Raw genomic sequence first — 25,366 nt, forward strand, 5'->3', positions numbered from 1 at the left:
GCATCGCAGATGTAGTTACTTAACACATGACATAACACATATTTATTACACACAGATCATCACTGCTTTAGAGGCTCCGCTGTTTCATAAATTTACACTGTTTCATCTGTTAGACCTTAAACATCTGCATGCGCACAGGAAGAAATAATACGGATGCGTTTGTGTGTGTAATAAAATGAATGTATTCATAGGCACAAAGAGGCGCACACACACACACACTCTCACACACACACACACACACACACACAACTGTCAACTGTCAGATTAGATGCAGTGAATGCTTGGAGTACAGCACAAGAGCATTCAGTTTCCGGCTGTGAAAGAAAATACTAACCGTAGCACTGTTACCAAAACCAACCCTAGTATTATCCTCTCAGCACAACTCTCACTCACTCGTCTCTCTTTCTCAAAGAGAAATCAATGGCATGGGGACACTCAGCCAGTCGGCCGGGAGAACCACCTGCATACAATAAGTGAATCATTTTTTTTCTTCCAGTAGAGAATATACTGTCATTACTTGTTTTTTTTTTTTTTATTTATTCCCACGTTGATAAATATTTGGCGTTCCTTGGGTCATCACATTGAGAAAGAATCACCTTTTGCCACCATAAAGCTTCCACACTGTGTATGTTTACTGGAGCTAAATCCTTATTGCACAGCAGTAAATTGATCCGAGGGCTTATTTTCCAAAAAAAAAAAAAAAAAAAAGGCCATGCGTTCCTGTAACGGACATCTGTTATTCAGCCGAGAGACAAAGCCGCGTGTCGAACACACGGCCGGTACATGCGGGGTGGAGTCAGACAGAGAAAGGGAGGAGAAACATGGAAGTGATGCTCTATGGCAGGGCTGAGTGATACTGTATATTGAAATTATATTGATCGTGATATGTGACGGGCTATCTGGCTTTTTGAGCATTTTAAAATCAGGATTAGAGCTGAACAACAACAACAAAATCAATATAGTCGAGTATCACAATATATTTGCAATATTCTGTCCATTTTCTACCCCTGTCTATTGATATGGATCATTTATCATCATTGTGCTAATTCTGCTTTGATAAGAAGGAACTGGTATTTTGAGTTAAAGTGTTTTGAGTCTGTTTGTCGCCTTTCTTATTGGATGTTGTGTTTTATTTGTCTACCCAGGTGTTATGCAGCAGATTGTGTTTTAAGGCCTGCTGATACATTTTCAGTCAATTCTGAGTATTGCACTGTATCATGGTGCAAATCATACGCTGGCCCATGTATGATATGTATTATCACGAGGAACTTGACGATACCTAGTCCTAAATGTTATGGCATTATGTTATTTTCTGGTTTTAAAGGCTGCATTACTGGGAAGGGATGCAATCCTCTGCAGTAGCTGTTCTGTTTTTTTTGCCTCTACCCGCTTCGTCATCATATCCACATTACTTATGATTGTTTAGAAAAATCTCCTCTGTTTAAATGTCTTGTGAAAGCACCAGCAGTCATTCTTACAATATTGTCACATCAAGGTATTCGAGCATTGATATGATACTTGATTTTGTCCATAGTGCCTCTGTGGAGTTTTATCCCAGTCACCGGGACACAGCAGCGGGCCCAGTTTAGGCAGAGCATGATGGATATCCAGTGAACCTGCACTGTACGCACTGCTGGAGCTCAGAGCTCACCTCACATTTATTACTACCTTCAAAATTACAAGACTTGAATCGCTGTCAAACTGCTTCTTCTTAACTTTGCACCAACAGAACACCTTCACAACAAAACTGCCTCGTTAGCTCCTTCATCACTTGCTCATTCTCTCATGGCTGACGTAAACACAGGAGGGGAAACAACAACAACAATCATAACAGCATGCAAATATGAGCTAGTGTTTTATCCATTATATATTGTAATGTCATGAAAGGTCAGCAGGGTATGCTAGGGTGGGGCAGAGCAATATAACTGGAAAAAATAGGCACAAAGAGAAGCTTCACTAAGACGTTTTTCTCCAGTAAGCAGGTTATTAACAGGCAACTCAGCTAAGATCCTCAATTAAAGACCAAGAGACAACTTCAAACAATCCAGAGGGGAAAAACGTTCTTCAAAATTTCAATATAATTCCAAAAAATGTTCAACATAAAGAGTCCATTGTCGCCTTTTAATGTGTCTTCTTCCTCTCCGACTGTTCTTAGTCATTAAGGTGCTCTTCTGAATGCGGGTGGTCTTTTCACAGCCCCCTTGCCCAGCTTCTTCCAGCCATGTGTTCTCTGTCCCTCTGCCCCCCTTGCTCTGCCCTCTGTCAAGTTCCCAAGTCCTGCTTTAATTAGGTATCTTAAGCACCTACACCTGTCTGAGTGGTGAGGCATTCTGGGAGATGTAGTGTGTGCGACGGTGGCCATTTTGTCATGTAGCAGCTGATCCTGTATAGGAATGTCCCCTTGTGATGCCACATTATGGATTCAAACAATCTACTAACTAGGGCTGTCAAAGTCAACATGCTAATACATGCAATTAATTCGGGGACTTTAATGCGTTATTCAAAAATAATGCAAATTAACACTATGTTGCACTTCAACCCACTTTTGACCCTTGACCCTACACAACGGCATACATGATGCAGCAGATGGTGCCGGCAGGAAGCTACTGTCAATACTGATAACAGACAAAATGAATGACAAGGCAACCTGCGACCCGCTCGACGGCAAGTTGTCTTTCAAGAAGCTTCCCAGCGTTTCTCTGGGCAGAAATAAGGTCATATGGACAAACTGCCAGACTGAAATGCCGTTTAGTCGGAGCACAACAATTTTAAAATAAATGCCAAGCCTGCGTCTGCTAGTGTTTCCAGTGGCGGTGGTAACACTGGTGCGATGAGCGGCGGTGCTTGTCCAGCCACACTTGTGGCGTGCGTATGGGGCAAATCTGTCAACAGAGCAGAACTGACTGATGCAGCTGCTAAATGGATTTCCGTGGACTGTCAACCCATCAGCGTTGTTGAAGACTGAAAGGCTGAAAAACACAGACAGCGTCAGGGAATCCATCCTATCAACGCTGTAAAACAACAGTTGTTTCCAAAATGCACCATCCAACGGTGAAAAGGTAAGCAAGCGAGTCATACGATACATTTTTAATATATGATTAATCGCAGCTGAAACACAAGCAACCTTGTGATTAACGCGATTTTAAAAATTAATCGTTTGACAGCCCCGGTAACGTAAACTGAAATAAAGTCTCAACAGTGTTCAGACAGGCACTAAAGTGGAGCAGAGCCAGGAGGTGTGGGTTACAATGTAGAGGAGGTGTCCGGTGGATTATACATCCAGCGGGTCAAAAAAGTTCAAGCACAACAGCCGAGATGAGAGGGAAGGAATGGAGGAGAGAACAGAGAGAGAGAGAAAAAAAGCGGAGATCCAAAGAGAGAGGGGAAAAAAGGGCACAGATAAAGCACGGAGGCAGAAGAAAGGGGGGCAGATGAAAATATGAGGAGCTTATAAAAAGAGCTTATAAAGTGCGAGTTGTTTGGATCAAAGATCTCCTGCCTCACCGATGGTGGACTGCCCTTCCCACTCAAGTCACAACAGCAGAGTCACTCCTCATCTACCGTTGTGTACTGAAAACCTCATGTCACCCCCTTTACATATCACAGCTCCTCCACAACGCTCCCTGTGACTGGTCTTAAAAAAAAATACACCTTTCAACTTCACTCTTGCATTATCCTTTTAAGGTCACAGCAATATTACCAGGGTGCCAAGGAACGCTGAACCGTGTGCTCCTCATTTTTTGCTTTCTTGTCATCTTCTTGATAAGGAAATTAATGGCTATTAAATTGTTGCAGTTAGTATTAGTCACCTAAAATGTAATAAAATGTACATTTTAGATTGGATGCATTAGATAATGTGAAAGAAAGGCAAAGTCAGACAGGACGCAGTGTCAGACTTCAAGAGAGGCATTAATGCAGCCAGACTTCACCGCAGACAGACAGTCAGAAACAGGTAGTCCAATGGAATTACAGGACGAGTGACAAACGCAGACAGAAGGGAGATGGAGGCGCGGAAAGTGGAGAGGGAGACGGAGACAAAGCAACAGAGGGAGTCGCTTCCTTTCTTCCAAAGCACAGCCACAAGCTGTTGGTCTGTCTGCCAACCGAGCTCAACTTCCCAGCCATAGATAAGCTCCGTGCTTCTCTCTCTCTGTGTGTGTTTGTGCGTTCGTGTGTCTGTGTGTGCATAATTTATCAGCAAAGCCAAATCAAGATCTAGAGATTATCTCGGCCAATGGCGTAAAGAAGGAGAGAGAGAAAGAGAGGGAGGAATGGGAGGCGAAGAGGGAAGGAAAAGTGAGCATGGGGGGGGGGAATTGTCTGCAAGGACATACCAATACAATTACAGAGCATGAAGTAGTTTATATTCCCCCCACACTTACCTGTATGCACCAGCACGTTTTCACATACACATTCCCACAGGCTCTATGTGTGTAACTCTCTCCCTCTCCCGCCCTCTCTCTCTCCCTATCTCCCCTCAATGGCTCCCTCCCTCCCTCTTTATACTTTCAAGGAAGGGTAATCCCTCTTGTAGCTAATGTGCTGTGACATTTCATGCTACAATAGGATTTGGGAGACACTATGTATTCTCATGGTGCCGGGGTCTGGCTGATAACCTCGCTGTCTGGGAGTTTTTGGACTGCAGCAACTCCTGGGCTAGTTTTTATCTCACTTTGGAAATCTCATTCTCAAGGTGGAAATGCAATTTTCATCTATGCACGCGGCACTCCTTGCCACATTGTCAGGCGACACATCGGGGGTTATTTGTAAACCATGGTAACTGCGAACCGTCACGCAGCATCTCGGATTAATTAATGTTATGTTAATTAGATCTGATTCAAAGCTTTAAAGTGGCAGTGACTGCCATGACGGCGTCTGATTAGCACGGCTTTACTCTGAGTGGTGGCGCAGGTGACAGCCAATAAAATCGTTATGCTAACTGAGTTTTGCATATTTGACACGTACGCTATTGGCTGCCTTTGCCTATGTGCAACTCCAGTGTATAAAGCAGTTAAAACATGACAGAGCATAAAAAAAAAGCACAAGTTCTTGCCTGCGGGATTATTTAAGAGAAGAAATGATGGGAAATTTTCATGAGGCAGAGGAAATGCTGATGCTGAGCGAGGCTGCAGTGTTTTTCTGCTGCAGAGAGCTCTTGCAATATGCAGAAGTGGTGGGACGGGTGGAGAACAGAATGGTGGCACCAAAACAGATGCAGCATCCTCCCAAATGCAGAAAGGGTAACAGTGACCCAATAAGCCACATTTATGAAGGAGAAAGTTGCTAGTGCAGTATATATATTATCTTATCTTATGATGACAGAAAGAATAATAATTAAAAGAATTAATATCCCAAGTCTCTCATAGTTGCCACCAGATTAAGTTTTTGCCCCATGCAGTTGGTCTTTCGAGGCAGATGTGTGGTTTCTGCTATTTCCAAATACTTCTGCCTACTTATCTGCATTTTTGCACATGTGGAGCTGGCAAAAAAAAAGAAAGAAAGAAAATTATGCTTCAGGTGAAGAGACCTTCATCACCTTAAGGTCAAAGAACCAAAACAATGTCCATTGTCAACAAACCTGTCTACAAGAAGCAGAAGGTGTGCATTAGCCTTCATAGCCATGTTTTGTGCACACTTGAAGCTGAAACAGGGAGCGACAGTGGATATCTGGTAGTTTCCCTGCATCTGCTTGGTAGTTGCATAAATAAATCCCACTGGAAATCACTTCTCAAAGCCCAGGTAGCACTGGTTTGCTGTGGTTAGCCAGGGACACATCAGCTATGACTAACAATATCTCGTTTGACCAGTTTTGTCAGCATTAACGTCACCGTTTGGGGGCACTGCTAATGAATTAGCCATGCATTGCAATGTCCTGCCTCAGTTTTGTGTCTGAGGTGATCACATTTTTTTATGAACACTGTTGTGACAGCTTCTTGTTTCATCTCGTATTCAGATGTTGACAGGTGCAGTGCTGATTCTCTCTGGAGCATTTGGAGGCTCCATACAGTGTCGTCAGCTGGCTGAAGACGTGCATGCTGAATTCCATAATGACAACATAAATAGTTGCTACTATGAAAAACAGGTATTAGGATACGGTGAGGTACATGTCTCAGGGGACATTTGCAAAATGTTAATTGGGCATACAACCCCAAGCATAGAGCATATGCCAGGGGTTCAGCTGCTGTCAGAAAGAGCGATGATTGACTGATTGATCGGGCGGGCTGTCAGTTTAACGGGAGAGTGGTCAAAGTGAAGGATAACTGTTTTTATTGAACAGGTTGTCAGGGAAACCTGTATTTTAAGGAAAAGCAGGATCTTAGCATATGAGAGAAGACTCCGGTCCAGATAGCGGGGCTTCCCCTTGGATCATGTGAAGGCCGAGGTGCTTATCTCACCAACAGAGCTGATTCTGTGTAAGGATAGGGCATGCCAGAGCTAAAAGCACTCATCAGCCCTCAGGCTCAAGCATAAGACTGCCAGAACCCACACAGCTGCCCGCAGCTTAGAGAAGACAATGTTGGCTGAGATTAATACATTCAAAATATTTTGCATACCATTCATACGGGGTTATGTTTCCTTTCAGTTTTTCAGACAAAAATCCCCAAACGGGGTTGCCTAAGTCAATACCAGTGGACAACGAAAGAGCTTGCTCAGATACACACGGGCCAGTAAAGGTGATTGAGGGGATTATGTTGCCGCCTCAAACCTTTTTCTCAGTTTGTGTTAACTTTGGTTCCCCGGAGTGAGCACCTCTTCAACAGTCCTTTTGAAATGTTTTACTGTATGGTTCAAGTGCCAGCACCTTACCAGGGCCTGATTATGGGTTTAACAAGCAGAGAAAAGCCTGGATGGAAACTGCTGACTTCTAGTTGCTTTACAACACACAATTTAAGGCAGTTTGGGGCATGTACAGACTTATCTTTTGCTCAGTAGCCGGGAAATAAATTGTGCTTAAACTGATCTCATTTTGATAAACAAGTGGCTGCACACACCACACAATAGTTATGAATCTGAAAATGAAAACTGCTGCAAGTGGAAATTGTACCTCTCAACCAGCTCAAATAAGCTTTTCAGGGACAGGAAAAGCCAACTCATTTTCTCATTGACTTATATGCAATATTGAAACCGGCAAAAGGTTTTGAATGTGTCTTATGGGTACTGGGGCAGGCGCATAAAGGACCATGTAATAAAAGGTGCTCAATTCAAATAAAAAAAAAAAGCTGCAAATGGCTTTTCACATGAAAGTACTGATTCACACTTTGACTTATTTCCCCATAGTTCAAACTGTAATGACGTCTTCGGCGCGATGAAAAACGCAAATTCAATTCAAGACACATGGCAGTTTCCTCTGCGCTGAGTCAAGCCTTGACTCATCCAATGAATGAGTCTAATCCGAGCCGTGCAACTCGAGCCTCCAACTCCGCACAAACGCCTCGCAGCTGAACGCAGATTACCGCTGAACTGAGCCGTGTGTTTATCTAGCTAACAAGCGTTCAAGGGGACTTATGTCTTGTAGTTTTGATTTGGCGTACGATTCCTTTTGAAAGCGTGACAGCGAGCGTGAGATAGATGGAGGCTGAGAGGCGTGAGTGTCGCGCCCAGATCCAGGGGAGGGAGCTGGCAGGCCTGGTATTGCTGTGTTGGCGGACTGTGTTGTACCTGGAGGGAACTTGGTGCTGCCGCTGCTACACTGTGGCCAATTTAGCTGGAGCACAGCTGTTGAGAGGCTCCCCGAGGTGTGTGTGTGTGTGTGTGTGCGCGTCTGTGTATGTGTGTGTCCAGGATTAAGCCACAGCACCAATTAAAGCCTCAGACTGGTTTTAAAGGATAAATTATTAACAGCAGAAGTGACCTCTCTGGTGGCCCCGCTCCCTCTCCTTTGCTCTCCTCTCCTGCTATTCTCTTGTCTCCCCTTCGCCCGTCCACCCTTCATCTGCTCTCCTCCGGCCTCCTCCTCTCTCCTCGCGTATTGTCTTCCCTCTCCGTCTCCTTCTCCTTTCTTTTTTGCTCTTCGTCCCTCTCTTTTCACCGCCTCCCACTCGCCGGTCTCCTCTGTTGCTACACAGCCGAAAGATTGTGGCGGCGCTTTTTGACGCACTTTGAATTTTTTTGTTTGTTCTTTTTTTTCTGGAGGTTGAATGGAAAAAAAAGAAGAGAAGAAAAATATCCATATATACTTTGAATTGCCCCAAAACATACGCAATTCCGAGCCTAAGCTGTCTTATTCTCCCAAGGCCAGAGTGTGACACGAGGATAAGTTCTATCAGCAAAGCGTATTCGACAAACATTTCTTTCTTTGTCTTTACACCATTGTTTGTCTCCACCTTGCCTCTGTTCTCTGTGATATTTCCCTTCCAAGATGTGGTTTTCCTCTCTGAATACGTCGGTATATTTATGCTTCCAGGATACAGTTAGGCTTGATTGTTACTCTGTGCAGCTGCATTCCCCTTTTCTCTCCGTATTCAATAACAAAAGCATGTTAGCTGGTAATGGATACTTTTAACCTTTTCCAGGTAATTTGATCAGGCTGTTAAATCAATCCGAGCACGCAAAGTGTCTGGGTTATGATCGGTGAGTACATCAACTGCTGCTTTCACTGTTCGGCCTCTTTTTTTTTCAAATGGGAGAACCATGTCCCTTTATGATTTGATGAATGGCTCAATACTGGATTATAAATTATAAATGTGAACCGCCGTGTATCATCTCTCACAGGGACAAAAGAGGAGCTAGGGTTGAAATGGTTTAGAGACCTAAATGTATTTAACACAAGGGTTACTTTCATGCTGCCTTTCAGAATTCCAGCAAATGGAATTTCCCGTGGAAAACGGTGTTTCGTGCCGCCGACGGACGGCCGTACGCAGGCTCCACGGTTCATCTCAGTCCAAATGAAATCTGATATTTGGCCTTGTTTTGGCACTTTACCTGCGTTAACATATGTTATATGTGGTTGTTCGGGTGCATCGTACATACAGTGCAGTGGGCCGGATTTAATCTCCATAGTAAAGCGTACGCATTTTAGGTGCGTTTATGAAAACACGTGGCATGAGTGGATGCACCGTATGGCTTGTCTGTCTGATTCTCTCTTTAGTCTGTCTCACTGTAAGCTGTATTTCTCTCTATGACACATTCTCCACCTGTATCCGTCTGATCCTCCATCTCAGAAATAAAAAAAATATAACCATTTGCCTGAGTTCCACCTTTGTTCCGATGCCCTTTTATGGATTTTCCCTCTAGATACCCTCAGGTCATCATCCGATCTCCATCACCAGGCTTGGATTTCGCTCAATATGTTCTTACACTCTGATCTCTCTTTCCTCCCTCTACATCTCTCTTTACTTCTCCTTCTCCTCTCTCTCCCTGTGTATTGTCTGTTCCCCGTTTTGATGTAGGAATTTAATTAGAGCGGAGAGCGAGTGAGGAAGGAATTAGGGACAAGATGAAGGAGAGAAGTAGAACAGTAAGGAATGGTCAGTGACCCGAGAAGCAGATGAGGTACAGATAAGTGTCTTTAAACCCGACCTCGCCAATCTGAAGGAGAGTAGCATATTATACCTCATTATTATGTTATATTATATTATTATTACAAAAATACTAAATGTTGCTATTGTAGAACTGGGCTGGGGAATCTTTAGGTTTGATTCGATTGCAATTAAGGAGCCTGTACTTATGGTTATCAACAAGTATTGATGCATTTTAAACTTTCTTACATTTTCTGGCTGTTCCTCTGTCAGCCATAATTTTTCTTGTTTATCTTTACGTTTTCACATCTTCCACCACTTTGGTTGTCGTTGCTGCCTTTTCTTACTTTTCAGCCAAAGGGAGCAGCATGAACCACCTATGCAACAAATAAAACATTTTGAGATATGTCAAAATAAATCATCAAGAGCATATTTTATGAAAATTAAACACAAAAACATAAATAAGCGAGGCAGCGCTCAGTAAGGTGCTCCCGGTGTTTCATTAAAATAAATTATTTCTAGTAACATGCATAAATACAAATGTGGATACCGCTGTTGTTTTTCCATGTCAGGATGAGTGACATGATTACTGAAGGCAGTGTTTCCTGAGGTATTTAGTTTTCAAATGGCACTCTCTGCAGACCACACAAGTTCTGTCAAGCTTTCATTTGCCTTCCACTTCTTGTTCTTTTCTGTTCTGCCATTACTCAGACTTTTCTGCTTCTCGGACTCTTTGCTTCTCAAACTTTGACTCATCACCAACATTGTGTCATCCTGCCAAAAAAAAAAAAAAAGAGCATCCTGCATCGATGTAGAGTCGCCCGATGCTCTGATTCCTGTCCCCACCCTCGCTGCAGACGTCATCCATGCGTTTGCTGCACTTTTTTTTTTGCTGCACCGTCGTTTCACCCTCAAGTGGAATTACTGACTAATGCGGGGTGATGGCACTTGTATAATCTGTGTACAGAAACTTGCCGCACTGTCACATGTCAAACAATTTCACATTCCATTAACTGCATTAGCTCAGTGGGATGACCTCAGAGTTGAGGAAATACGGCTCCACAGAGAAAAAACTATCGACAGCGGGAAAAATAAAGCAACCTTCTGGATTGTTTCCCACCCCGAGTGTGATGTAAGTTCACAACGGCCACTGTGGGAATAAAGCCTGCTAGACCGTGCCAAATGGTATGTTTTATGTCACAGTACACAATTTGAAGGTGAGGTAATGGAGATAATATGAAGAGCAGCAGCCAACCGACTGAGCTCAGCACAAAACGCAACACGAAATTAGTTCACAAAGACCTGAAAGATTAATTCACCAATACTTAACTGCATTTTATAGTAATGTTATATTCTAGCGCTACCATGATTTCCGTTGCCTTGCATTTATACATAATATACTGTATGTCATGACACATTACTGTGCCTATAGAGACGTTTTAATTTATTAGTTAATGAGGGTAGACCCCCCGTCTCCGCTCCCAACACACGAATATGGACACACACATGCACACGCACATGCCGGCTCCTATCTTCCCAGTTCCCCATTGTGTTGCCGTGGAGAAACATTATTCTTTCTGCACACTTATTCTATAGTCTCCATTCTCTGACCTGACACTATATAAGCATTCTGTCTTATTCTTATGCCATCGTATTCTGATGGTAATTTGACTGCCTGAAAGGATTGGGAGAGGATTGTTCTGTCTCATTCAACAAAATACGGTAAAAAGTCATTCCTGGGATTAAAAAAAAAAAAAAAAAAAAAAAAAAAAAAAACGCTCTGTGGTGGATTTCCAGGGCTCTGTTGTCATGTCTGCGGTTGCCTGTCGGCCCCCCATTCATATGCTAATGAAGCAGAGCATGATTGTTTCCTCATATTTTAATCTCCTGGGAGGTGTGGAGGAGAGGAGAGCGGCAGGCGGGAAGGGTGTGAGGAGAGGATGAGAAGGGAGGAAAAGGGAAAAGAAATGATGGACCAGGAGGAGAGGAGAGGATAAATGTAGGGAGTGTAAGGGAGGAGAAGGTTCGAGAAGAAAGGGGAGCAGCTTACGGAAAGAGGTGCGTAGAAAGAAAAGGAAAAAGTTTGACAGTAATGGAGGGTTGAGAAGGACATGGGAAGGGGAGGATGAGAATATTATTAACACGCAAGGAGACGATACGATCAGAGGATAAAGAGGGATATGAGCACTGGCGGGTGATAAGTGGCAGGTAGGAATATACAGTACACATAATAATGGAGATATCCAGAGTTCATTAGCAGCAGAAACAAAAGGATGGGAACTATTACTGCCAGAACTTTGCAATATTTAACACTGCTTCATTATAAACTTTGAGGAGTTACTGAGGAGCCATGAAAACCACCGGCGTACTTTCCCTTCTTAGACGTGACTGTGTAATACCAATCACGAACCCTTCCTGCCGCTCATCATGCATACTGCAGGGTTTCAAACACTGACCAGGGGGCAGGGAGAGGAGGAGAGAGGGAGCGCGAGAGAGAGACACTTTCTTGAATAAACTAATGTGTCATTTGCATAAATATCCATAATAAAAGAGCTTCGCGCAAAGCTTCTCTTCAATATTCATGTTTTTTTTTTTCCCTTTCCATAACTTCCATGCTAGAGGTCATGCAATTAACAAGGAAGAATGTAGCGTATGATTTCTTTAGACTCCTCTCACAGAGGTAGGGGAAAAAATCATCGGGGTGGGTTTTGAAGAATAATGTAGCGGAATGATTTTGTTGGATGTCACTCAGGTGGGGTTTCAGAAAGAGGGCACAAGGTCAGCAGATTCAGAACAGTTAGTTTTGTTACAGTGAATGTTGCAGGCAGAAAAGAGAGCAGAGATGGAAGATATGGACGCATAGACCTGAATCCCAGATGTCCCATGCATCATTTTTAGCTTCAGTGTGAGGTGAGGTGTGTGCATTAGCAGACTGAGTAAGCAGAATTTAGCCACCGGGCCAAGAGAAGACATTTACCCTTTGGAGCTCAAGATGTCGCTGAAACTCATTTTGCTTTTGCTTGCATCTTGAGTTGATCCATTGAGATCCTTGAATGAACTTTTGAACTCTTATCATGCAGCAAGAAGTGGCCTGTTCAGATGGGTTGGGATTTGATGGCTTCCACCAGTATACAGAGTAGGTGCATATTGAAAATAGGCATTCAAATGATGTTGTGTAAGAGTCCATGTTGAAGTGCACCAGTCACCCTGCTGTGCAAGCACTCTTTACACTGCAAAAATGCAAAATCTTACCAAGATTATTTGTCTTATTTCAAGTCAAAAATGTCTTATTTCTAGGCAAAATATCTCATTACACTTACAATAAGACATGACCACCTCAGAAGTAAATTGTTTTTAGACATTTTTCACTTGTTTTGAGTGAAATTTCACTTGAAACAAGTGAAAATTTGCTTGTTTCATTGGCAAAATTTGCCAGTGGAAAAAGTGAAACAAGAGACAGTTGTCTAAAAACAAGTTACTTCTGAGGTGATCATGTCTTATTTTAAGTGTAATGAGATATTTTGACTAGTAATAAGACATTTTTGACTTGAAATAAGACAAATACTCTTGGTAAGATTTTGAGTTTTTGCAGTGTTTAACCAAACAGGAGTTGTTCAGTGCCACCATGACCCATGATGAACCTCTTTGCTGGATTTTGTGGAGTTACATGGATGCTTTTGGTCCAGTTTGTGCTAAGTCTGTCCCCCTTTAGACAATGTTGTTGTCACAGGACACGCTCCTTTCAGCCAATCAGCATGGAAAGGTGGTGAGTGCTGCCCTGATCCATGGCGAACCTCTCTGCCAGGTTTCATGATCTTACAGGGATACATTCGGAAACTATGGTCCCATCTGCCCCGAGTCCTCCGGAGGCCCAAAGTTAATCACTTTCCACTGAGTTTTGTGCAAATCTGACTCCGACTTTTGGAGTTATCCTGCTGACACACTGACGGACGGGTAGACATACCGACAAACGGACAGCCTCCCGGAGGTTTCATCTCCTTGGTGGAGGTTATCAGAGTGATAAACAGGCCAAATATGGAAATCCTAATATACATGGTCCCAGTGGTGTATCATCAAAATTATACGCATCTGTTTTTCACATCAGTCTGTTTTGCATGTGCTCAAGCGGAAAACCGTCATATCAGAACTAATCTTCGACCAACTGCTTCTTGTCACATGGTTTGTGGTCTGATTTCCTCCAAGGTTTTGAGGGTCGTGCTCATACTCAAAATGCGAGGGAAATGCAAATGAGCCGCTGCAACATCTCGTGGCCGTTCTGGCTCCTGACAAAACAGGTCCACAAACACACACATGTTGGTGAGATCGATTTAGTTTCCCTATTCACACGCACACAAACACACAAACATGTACACACATGCCAGACCCCAAGAACAATAGCTGTGCAGGCTGAAGCAGATCCGAATGAACTTTGTATTAAACCACTTCCTTAAATGCTCACACAGCCAGCATGCGCCCCTCTCTGTCCTCCCCGAAACCACAGCTACAGGAATTCCCTGACAGTTCATCGGCTCTCACAGCCCCTCTCCATCATCTCCTTATCTCCCGCCAGGTCAGGCAGCACTGGGCCCCGAGCTGGATGTCCTCCTGGGATGTTTGCGCAACTTGTTTATGACAGCCCAAGTGTTGTTGATGCCGTTGTTGTTGATGTTAACGAGAGCGATTGAGAGGTAGACTGCAGGAACATGGCGTTCCTCTGGGAAACAACCTGGACGACCTGTTCTTCTGAGGAGACGGAGCGAAAGACAGACAGAGGACCGCAGGGGTGGGAGGAAGGGGGAGGGGGATGAAACAGACCGAGAGAGAAGAGGAAATTAGGGGAGAGGTGAAAATGTAAAGATAAACAGGAAACGTAACGGCGGAAAAAAAAAAAATAACAGCCAGAAAGTGTTGAAAAAAGTAGAACGAGGGATCAAGGTTAGTGTAAGTGGCTTTATCGCACCGCTGCTTCCATAATGGGAGAAGTGAGGCTGCGTTTTGGGAATATTTCACTATTGACAGAAAAGTATGAGTTTTTAATACAAGGCAGTGCTGCATGGGAAACGTTTTGTTAACCTGATCATTTCACCAGCAGTTAACATCGATTTATGGTATTTTTTTTTTTTTTTTTTTACTGAGTCTTTTAACCTAACCCCCACAGTTGAGGATCAAGGAAGGGACTATGGATTTGGTTCTGTCCGTTTGTCCTTCCATCTGTCATGTGTGATTTCTGAGCCTCTGCTGTTTTGACACTGGGATCCAGCATTTTGAGTGGAAATGTAATTGGCTCAGTACAGCGCCACCACCTGGCCAACAAGGCCCTAAGTTTCACTCTCAGAGTCTCAGACACTGTGGGGTCGACTTTGATGACCCTTGAGCCGCTCATATCCACAATCTATGAAATAAAACTGATAAATAAAACAAAAAATCTCCAGGCGTCATGCATTAACAGGGTATCCGTGGGGTTGTAAAAGGTAGTAAATAAAAGGAGCCCAAATTAAGGCCCTTAAAAGGTAGTAAAAGGTAACTAACACAATTTTAATTGGTAGTAATTTTTTTCATCATCCCTTCAATATATTATGACTTTTCCATTGATGCTGATTTTTTTTTCTTTACAGTTCATTTAATTAAATAAATATTAAAACGAAAAATATGTGCGAGCAGGACACCAGGACCTGTGTCGGCGTTGATAGCCAATCAGTGATCCTGACTGCATTTGCCACCCTGTAGCGTGTACGCGATTGGTTCACCTGCCGCATGTTGCACTCATGCAGGGTCTCAAAACGTCAGTGTGAGCAAGCCACTTGCCGAGATGGGAAAATGTAAGTTTTCGCAGCTTTGAGCAGTGCTGTAAACTAGCGGTCGCCACTCGCCAAATGCGCCTAAAATATTCCCTTGGCGAGTTAATTTTGGAGGTCTACCTGCCACGGGGCGGGTAAATATTTGCACCAAGTCATGCAATAAATTATGCAAGAGGTGGCTTTAAATTCATACGGTGGCTAACGTTAGCGCTTGACCGGTGATGTTTGTGTGTCGCACTTCAGTAGCTCCCCGTAGCCTGTCAGCTAGCGCTAGTGATCTGTTTGTTGTATGTCACACTTAAATAGCTCCCCTGACACACTAATAAATAATTTTCAATAATATAATAATATTCAATGAAAGCACAATGCAAGCGGTGCTAATTATAAATGTAAAACAGTGAGTTTTTAAGTGTTAAAAATGTATGAACCCCCCCATGCCTCAAAGTGGTTTGGTCCGCATCCTGCTACCGGCAGAGCGGCAGCTCAGTAACTTTCAGTCCGTCAACCTGAGAGGCAGCAGCCTGATGAGAACTAGCAAGAAAACCTCCTCAAGTGAAAGCCAGTGAGTCATTTATCACACCACTTGTTCACCAGGCACAAGGCTGTAATATGAAAAGCGATATTTTCCCCTGCTTGGTCCAAAACCTGCCTCTTTCAGCTCACTGTTTAAGCTAACAGCTAATGACTGTTTCCAAGCTGAAGCGAGTGCAGGAGGGAGAGAGAGGACAGACCACAGGAGGAGCAAATACTGAGCTTTTTATTCTTTCAAAAAGTCTGTCAGGATTTTAATGTCAGAAATAGTTCATATTTTACTGATATTTTGAATTTGTCTCTAGATATATCTATTTTTTTTTGCATTTTAAATTGCATTATGTCACTTTTGATGCCATATCTTGCTTTGTTTTTTGTTGACACTACAAAAAATACGTTTTTTGAAGAATAGTTTGATGTAGTTGGATTATTCAAGGTTTTTCCTGTAGTTTTAGAGCTTATTTTGAGTTTCTAGTTCTTGTAAAGCTACTTTGACAGACTGTAGTGGAAATAGAACAGTGTTGTCCCCCCCAGTAACAACCCCCCCCCCCCCCCCCCCCCACAAAAAAAAGCTGCTGCTCAATGCCGTGTTGGTAGTAAAAGATATTTGAAAGGTAGTAAAAAAGGTAGTAAAAGGTAGTAAATTCAACTTGAGGATTCCTGTATAAACCCTGAAATTCATGTCTCAGAGATCAATCATCAATCCAAAAGAAAAGAAAAAAAAAAAAAAAAAAAACTGTTTACACATGTTTATGCACAGGTCCTGAAAAAAGTCCTCAAAGGTCTTTACCTGCATTAAATTCCAGGTCTTAATATATTGTAGATCATGTAAATGAAGTGAAATATTTTAGTTTGGGGTTTTGCTTTTTTACAGTGTCACAGGCTGTTATCTGATAGGTCCACAGTGCTTTTTCACATTTATTTCAATCGGGGATTCGGTTTTCAAACTGTCATAAGAAAGGCTTGACAAACCAACTCAATGAAATGCAAATCCTCCTCCTGGAGCCGTGAGCTGGACATTTAATTTATGCAGTAACCTACAGGTGTGAGTTTTCCAGACACATCATTTACTCCACAGGATATATCACGAGCCTACACATTCCTCGACTTGACACTTGGAAACCTGTGAGCATCTTATATGGGATGTCATTAGCCTTGTCTCCAAGATGGCTTATTTAAAAAACAGGCCTCATTGAGCGCTTGACATTCTGCTGCTAGCTCTTTAGATCCTCATGAGCCAATTTTCCCATTTAGCTGTAATTTGAATAAATATTTCATCATTTCTGTGTGAAGCCCGATCACATCTGCCATTCAGACGCGGCATAACTGCACGTATGACGAGATGAGTTGTTTTTGTTGATTCCCTGAAAAGATGATTTGTCGTCACTTCAGGGTTTTCATCCGGAAGAAGTACTAGTCGAGGCGGTGAGCTTAATTTAGCTAGTTGTGCAATCTCCAAACAAGGACGGTATATTGGGAGCCATGTTTCCATTCTGATGTATTCATAAGCTCTTCCTTAAACCCTTCCGCTGCTGTGTTTAGAGACGGAGACAGAGAGAGAGAGAGAGAGAGAGAGAAAGAGAGGATCTCAGTGCTGGACCCAAAAATAGCCTGCATTCTTTCCTCTGTGTTTCAGGAAGCGTCAGAAGAGGCCGGAACAACCCTTTCTCCCACTCCCCACTCCTTCCTTTTTCTCAGTCCCTCGCCCTTCGCCCACCCCCCAGCTTGTTTTCCACCGTCCTCGATTACCTCCCTCTCTCGTTCCCATCCTTTCTCATTCATATCTCCTCACTCTCTATCTCATAATGGCATACCACGTCGCCCTCTCTCTGTCTTCTCATTATCCCTTCCTTCCTACCTTTCACCTAATGTTCTCCACTCTCTGCAACTTCTTTCCTTCCGCTCTCACCGCCTCCACTCAGCCACTCTTTCCATCCCCTCCCTCTATGGGGGACACACACACTTAATCCAACGAACTTTCATTATAGCAATGACTGTGTGTGAGTGTGTGTGTGCGCATTTGCACATGGATACACCCCTATAGCGGCGACAAAGGGTGTATAATAGCTTATTAAAGGCACATGGAGGAGGAGCACGTTGTAGGAAATGAGCCTTGCTAAATGTATAGAACGGAGCCACGGCCGCAATGAATGGACTCATTGTTGAACGTTAATCTCTTCTCTCTGTTTCTCTTTGCCTTTCACTTTTTCCCCCCATCGCTCTCTCGCCCTGTTTTCCGCTTGTGCGTCTCTGTCGTGCTCAACACATCATCACGTATGCACAGAAACACTGACCTACACAAACACACAAACACACAGCGTGCGGGGTAAATTGTGTTTGCTGAAAATAGCAGGGGAAGCCTGACCTTGGCGAGGTCAATATACTTTCACCGGAACACAGGGAAGGAGAAGGGTGTGGGTGGGAGAGTGTGTGTGTATGTGTGTTTATGTGTGTGTGCATGTCTGCGTGATGGGGTGGGGGGGTCATTTGAAACCCACTTTCCGAGCTTTCCAGGAGCTACTAATTGTTTGGCAAGTAGAGAGCTCTTTAGGGAGTGGCGCGCTATCTATAGACCGTGCCCTTGCATGTGCACGCGTGTGTGTGTGTTTCACGGAGATAATGTATACTAAACCAGCGTCTAATAAAGCCTGACAAGGGGGAGGGGGGGAGAGAGGAGGGGTAGAGTTCAGAGGATGGAGCTGAATGGTGGATGGAAAACAAGAATAAACCAAATACTTGTTTGTCGACAAGGCATCAGACTTAGTGAGAGGAAAGAACCACACATAGGATTATATTCATTCTTTGGGTTTACTGTATCTGTTAGATTAATATTAAATCTGAAATCCTCTGAAATATTGACAGTGGCATAACTGCTAGGTAACACAGTTTACTATATCTGTACAAAAAGGAAGAGTGAGAAACTCCATAGGCACCAAAGGATTTCTCAGAGAAGCATCTTAAAGAATAAGCTCAACACTGAGTCAAACAAAGCCAACGTTAGTTATTCATGCAACACTGTCCCATCACTTAAACGCTCGTCCTATTGCAGAAATATTTTGGCAATGGGATCCTGCTTGTCGTACAGTACGAGGAAGTAGATCTGCAGTGGGTAAACAAACTGTTTGCATGAATAACTGCTTACGTCCAATTTGTTTTTGTCAGAGTTAGCGGTGAAGGGATTTGGGTTGGAATCGGACCTAGTTGGGCGTGTTTAAACGTTTCCGCGCATCACAGCCAAATTGGAAACAAGAAGCATAATAATCTCGGAATGGATAAATAAATGGTGCCTTTTTTTATCATAAGAATAAATAAAATGCTCAGTCAAAAGGGGGTTGAGATATACTTGGGTATCACGTCCAAATCCATGATGCAAATGACACTGTGGCAGTTACATGATAGCGCCTTGCAAAAAAAAAAAAAAAAAAAGACGCCTGCGACTTCAAACATTTCACGGTGCGTTTCATACATTTCTGCACAGCCCTGAAGAGGCTGAGGAGCTCCAGATCAATCGAACACTCCTCACTTTTCTCGCGTTGAAAGGAGAAGTGTCACCGGGCCCCTCCTCCCCGCTGTGCTCCATTCTAACGGCTGATCCAGTCGAATAATATGCTTATCGGGTCGTCACGGCAATAGCACGTATGACACAGTGGCGCTGCGGCTCCGCTTTGCATCGCCTCGCCGTTCCCCCGGCTCGGTTCCGCATGAAATCGAGGAAAACCTGGCGACTGCGTGTTTGCTTTTGTGTGACAGTTTGTGTTGCTGCCTCTGAGCTTTTTCCCCCCACTGTGAGAGTTTCTCCGGTGTACCGAGTGTGTCAACAATGCCAGCTGAGAGGCAGCCTTCAATCCACACACACCCCGACTGCACGGTAATCCTTAAAGGAGAGAAACAAAGAGCGAGGGGAAGACGTGCAAAGTGTGTGTGTACGCAGGGAAGTGGAGGGATGGAGGTGAAAAGAGCAAGAGATTGAGTGATGGTGGAGGAGAATAAGACAGCGAGCGAGGGAGCAGGGAGAGAGAGAATAGAGGGGAAAGGGAGGTTCGCACAAAGAGAGAGAGAGAGAGAGAGATTTTGACGTTTCAAAGGCTTTCCCTATCACTGTCTCTGACACATTACACACACAGCTCACTATCGGCGAGACCCTGACAGCTGCACAAATTGGCTGAAAGAGGTTCCCTGGGCAAGGCCTTTGATCAGGTGTGTGTGTGTGGGGGGGGGAGTCGGAGTGGGAGGTGGGGAGGTTTTTGTACATTTGTGTGTGTTTGGAAGTGTGTGTGTGTGTGTTCGTGTGTCTGCTCCCTCCACAGCTTGCTGGAATGAACTATATAGATAAGCTTGGCCCGGGCTGCTTATGAATGGATGCTGCTGATGAGTGTTTGTGCGCTTGTATCTTAAGCATGTTTCATATTCATTTCCTCCGACATTTCTGTTTCATTAAAAGCATGTTTTGCAGACCCTCTGGGATGTTTTTTTTTTTTTTAATGTTTTTTTTGGGCCAGTATTTGAAACTTCCCATCAAAAAACACAGAAGCGGTTTTATCTTTTCAGAGGTGGCCGCTCACTAAATCCAGTTGCTCGCACGCTCCTATCAATTCAGCTTCCAACGCAGTGGCGGGCTTTGAAGCAGGGAGCCTTTTCATAATCACAATCACAGGCAGCGTACACAAACACACACACTTCTCCTCGGCGCAAGTCACACACTGCTGGACACTGAGCTGCTCCACCGGAGCCGCCGGCGGTTTGATGCTTTGCTCAGCGTGTTTGTTGTCTAGCAATTGAAAATGTGTCTTTGATAAGATCCTGGTCTCAGGATATGAGCGTTAGCCTTTTCTTGTCATTTCCTCCACGGAATTGACACATAATAATTACAATCTTTATTATCCATTGTCGGTGTCCTGCCGAAAGCTGGTATCTCCTGCATGCGTGTGCCAAACCCATTCCTCTGATATGGGGAAAGCATTTCTGTCTATCCTATTGACTTACGTGCATTTTTGACATTTCCCAGGTTGTGAGCTTACCTGAGGCTCAGAGTTGTAAAATACTTTGTGTATGGGTGCTGGGGGAAATGCTGGAAAAAAGACAAAACTGTGGATGTAAAGGTTTTAGAGGACACCAGAGATATATAGCCGTATTTTTTCACACCTGATAAAATAAACCACCACCCGATCTATTTTTCCCCTCTCCGCCCGGTGCTGCGTCGTGTTTTTGTGGAACTGGACAGGCTGCTGTTCTTGTAAGGCCCGGTGGCATGTAAATGACACCGCTCCACACAGGCACCGGGTGTTGGATGTCTACATATGTTGAATGCGGTTAGCCCTGCCTATGAGATCTGTGGGTCCGCTTTGTATGTGTTCGTCAGGCACGGCGTGCCAGCTAAACGGAAGTGCAGGTAATAGATTAATATCAGAGCTCGCTCAGGCTTTCACATCACCGCGCAGTGACAACCTGTTATTATCGCAAACACGAGCTCACACACAAATGCACTCGCGCGCACACACTCAAACACACACTGTGTCACTCGTCAGCCCCCCCCTCCCATTCCTCCCCTGCTGGATATACTGTACATCCAAGACGCACAGACGGGCTTGGAAAAGCGCACTCACACATTCGTACACCGCACTCGCTTCCTCCTCTCTCTCCTGTGTCTCTTTTTTTTCCGCCACTTTCCTTTTCTGTCTCCCTCACACATCAAACGGCGCGCACAACAACTGGCCTGTGATCATCTCAAACTGCAGAGGCTTCTTGAACTCGTTCCATCCAGTTCCCAACTGCGGAGCCGACGCTGAGACCAGAGTTCTTAGTCGGATCAGTGTAGCTGTTTTGCTCCAAACATCAAGGCAGCCAAACGCTGTTGCCATGCCAGCTAACTGGCTTGTTTACTTCCTCCAAACTTAACCTTCTAATAGCTTGCCTAAGGCTGCAAGGCAGACAGGCGTGGGTGTGCACTTTGAACCCATCAAATCCAAATACTCATTAATCCCTGCACTGCACAAAAAATGCCCATCTTAATAAGTCATTTAATAAGTCCAGTCCTGAGATGCGCAGTCTTGCTAAAACAAGTGAGAAGGCCCGAAAAAGGCACGAGATGATATAATTGACTTCTGCTGACAGTATGTTGCCATATACTCCACAAGCATCAACATCAAGACTTGAGGAAAAAAAAAGTTTTTGAGAAATTCAAGCTCCACTGGAAACAAATTAAATGATCTCAAGACAGATCATTTTTGGACTGTGGATAAATATTATACAAAAGCAGGCTATTGCTTTGATTCTTAAGACAGGTGGTGGCTCTTGCAATTTCCATACTTCCACCTATCTGTCTGGATTTTTGTGTATGAAGCTGATATAGGAAGTAACAATGGAGATTACAGTAAAAATAGATAGCCAATTTGATGTGAAATGTAATGATGAAATATAAAGACAGATATTCAAACGTTCACTAAAAATGCGACAATCTGAAATGCCATGCTGGTTCTGGGCATAAAGTAAAACATATCAGTTATTCATGAGGAAAAACAAACAAGAAAAGAATTCACTTAATAAACGTCTGGCTATTGAAGGGCTAGCCTCTCCAAATCCGTTCACCAAATGTCCCGCTTAAACAACACACACTCACACACACTCACACACACTCACACACACTCACAGCAGCCAAACAGCCCTGAGTGTCTCCTCTGCTTGCAGGTGCTTGCAGCTCTGTTGATGTGTGATCCGCAGGGTATTTAAAGTGCACCGGGACACCTGATTGACCTGATTAACCTTGGTGTCTTCCTTATATGGAGGATGACTGTTATCAGGTGGGAGGAAGATATGAGAATAGCCCGGCTGCACATCCACTTTGCATTTGCATAAATACGTCCTGCTGGAAACCTCTTCTCAAAGCCTAGTTAACTAGATAATGAGCTTCCTGGCTACGCTTAGCCATGGACACATTGTATATGTCTACTAATATCTTTGCCAACATTATGCTCATTCCATCGTTTCCCCAATGCACAGCTAATATCGCAATCTCCTGCCTTGGTTTTGTTTCCGGGGGGAACACATTTTCATGAACACTGTCTTGACGGCTTTTGGTTTTGTTGCATCCTCACATTTTACTAGGCTGCAGCACACGCTCTCTGGAGCATTCAAAGATTGCGGAAGCGAGGCCGGCGTGAGAGACCAGACATTGCAATATGCCCCCTGCTGTTATTTATAGAGGAAGTGTTCAACTTGAAACTCTAATCATGCTGAGCACTTGACTCTATTTATTCATATGCAGCCTTGTTAAACCATGCAACCCAGTCTTGCTGCTATTAAACTGTTTTCTATCTTTAAGTGACACCTCTCTCTCTCTCTCTCTCTCTCTCTCTCTCTCTCTCTCACCTGTACAGCAGTCCTATGCTCCTCCCCCTCCACCCATGGCTCCTCCCAGTCCCAGCACCACAGGAGGAGGTGGAGGTGGAGGAGGCGGAGGTCAGGGAGGAGGGCTGATGGAGCAGCTCAGCAAGACCAACCTGTACATCAGAGGCCTGCCGCCCGCCACCACCGACCAGGACCTCATCAAGCTCTGCCAACCGTAAGTGCTCAGTTCGATTCCATCCTGTTCTATTCGATTCTGTTCTATTTGATTCTAAATTGAATCATAATTTTGATTCAAAGATCTAAACTTGAAAATTCTCTAGGATGAAGTTGAATAGCATCCCTCAGCTCAGTTCACTACAGTGCATTTTAGTTCAGTGCAGGTCAGTTAAACTTGTGGCAATTAGCTTATGTGTGTGTATGTGTGTGTGTGTGTGTGTGTGTGTGTGTGTGTGTGTGTGTGTGTGTGTGTGTGTGTGTGTGTGTGTGTGTGTGTGTGGCTGCAGCTGGCTGAACTGCACTTACTCATTATAACTATCAAGAGTTTGTTCTTGACCTCTCTGATTCCTCCTCTGCACTTCCTCACAGGAAAAAAACACAACCCAAACGGGCCTAACCCATCCGCTCCCCTCTGCGCTGGTTCCTCTACACATATGCAAACACACACACACATATCAACACACACACTTAAAGGCTACCTTAAATAAAACATTGAGGCGCTGCTCGTTTCAGGACACGGACAGGGCAAGTCTCTCTGCTTGTTTCTTGACAAAGGCAGCATCCAAACACTGAATAGGAATTTAACCTACATTGCTGTTAAAGCTGCTGCCTGTTCCTCTGAAACTGTGCTGACCTCTTAACTACCTGAGTGGTGGTGTTTCTCATCACTGCTGCAAAGACAACTTGTCGCTTGCTTCCTGCTCTGCAGAGGGAAGACAACATGGCCCTACAAACAATCTTACAGCCTTGCCAGTGCTAACCAAACTGTGGTAATTGCACACTAAGTGCGTTCTCACCTCATGTTGCATAATACTCACCCACTTTTACAGCTCTGCATTGTATGTGTTTGCCACTGCAGCAGCTAATCTATGCATGACAAGTCAGTCATTTATGTCAGAGAACATTTTACTTGGAGCTGCATTGAGCTTGTAAAGCAGTTTTGCCCAATACTAAGTGAACGTTTTGTCAAGAAGGCTACTGCTCTGTGATCCTGAAAGACTGCTAACCTGCTGGGGCACAGCAATATAGCAGAGTGGCTCTCTTCTTTTTGACAACCCACTGGTGAGTTTCAGGATTGTTGTAAGTCTGCAGCCACAGTTAATGCTGCACATGTGTCCAGATGTTGTAGGAACGGACAGTTTCTGTACCTTTGAGCAAGTGGAGTGATTTGGTTGATGTCTTTCCATTCTGCCATAAGTCAGCCCTGCACATTTGAGACAAACTGTACCAAGGACACATGGAATAAACACACAAAACAACAACACATAAAATAAACCTATATGCAACCAGATGGGTGAAGATGATCTATTCACGAGAATATTCTACATGCAGTGGCTGTAAAAAATATCTCGCTGACTTTCTGCTTGATGTAGTATGACGAAGAAAAATATGATTTGAAGACACACGCCCACGCACACAACACCTTGCCTTTCTGTGTGTCAGCTGTGGTTCAAGCCTGTTGTATTTCAGGTTAGCCCTGGGGGCGTTCTGGAGACGCCGGGTGAAAAATGGGGGCCAATAAAAGTTTCATTAGAGGCCCAGTCAGTGTGCCAAGCGGCCAGTAACATTTAGGAAAGGTCAGTGGGGGAGGGGGGAAAGTGGGGAGTGTGTGTGTGTGTGACGGAGGGGGGCTGTTAGCCTTGGGTTCCAAACTCTCTGTGGCATTAGGAAGTGGACTGCATGACAGTTTCCTGTCACTCACTGATGCACACACTAACATTTTCATATTGCTGTACCTATGAGGACCTTTCACTGACTGCACTCATTCCCTTAATATAACTAACTTTACTTCTTACCTTATAACCCTATCTTGGTTCTGACTTTAAAGTGGCAATCCAAGATTATATCACAGTCACATATCACAGTCATCGCTGTGATATTTTTGTACGGCGTGTCCCAGAGATTACCTGTTTGTTCAGTACTGTGACATCGTTTAGCACAGAGCTTCTCTTTAGGTCTCTTACAGGTATGTCTTTTCATCATCTGCTCATCTGTTCTGACAGGGTGGCCATGTCATGT

At 44.0% G+C, this 25,366-nt stretch overlaps 1 protein-coding gene across 2 annotated transcripts in view; it reads left to right on the forward strand.

Annotated features, from left to right (window-relative positions):
* The window catches only part of LOC115373884 (RNA-binding motif, single-stranded-interacting protein 3), a 143,794-nt gene that overhangs the window by 14,630 nt on the left and 103,798 nt on the right, over positions 1-25,366 (forward strand). The window contains exons 1-2 of one of the 2 annotated variants that reach the window (XM_030072509.1): positions 15,269-15,277; positions 23,161-23,345. In XM_030072509.1, the coding sequence (XP_029928369.1) occupies positions 23,188-23,345 (158 nt within the window). In that variant the 5' untranslated portion in view covers positions 15,269-15,277; positions 23,161-23,187. Of the gene's footprint in view, positions 1-15,268; positions 15,278-23,160; positions 23,346-25,366 lie in introns of those variants that run through there. The other variant, XM_030072508.1, reaches the window with a different exon arrangement.

Source organism: Myripristis murdjan, chromosome 16, assembly GCF_902150065.1.
Source record: "Myripristis murdjan chromosome 16, fMyrMur1.1, whole genome shotgun sequence".
NCBI classification, from domain to species: Eukaryota; Metazoa; Chordata; class Actinopteri; order Holocentriformes; family Holocentridae; genus Myripristis; species Myripristis murdjan.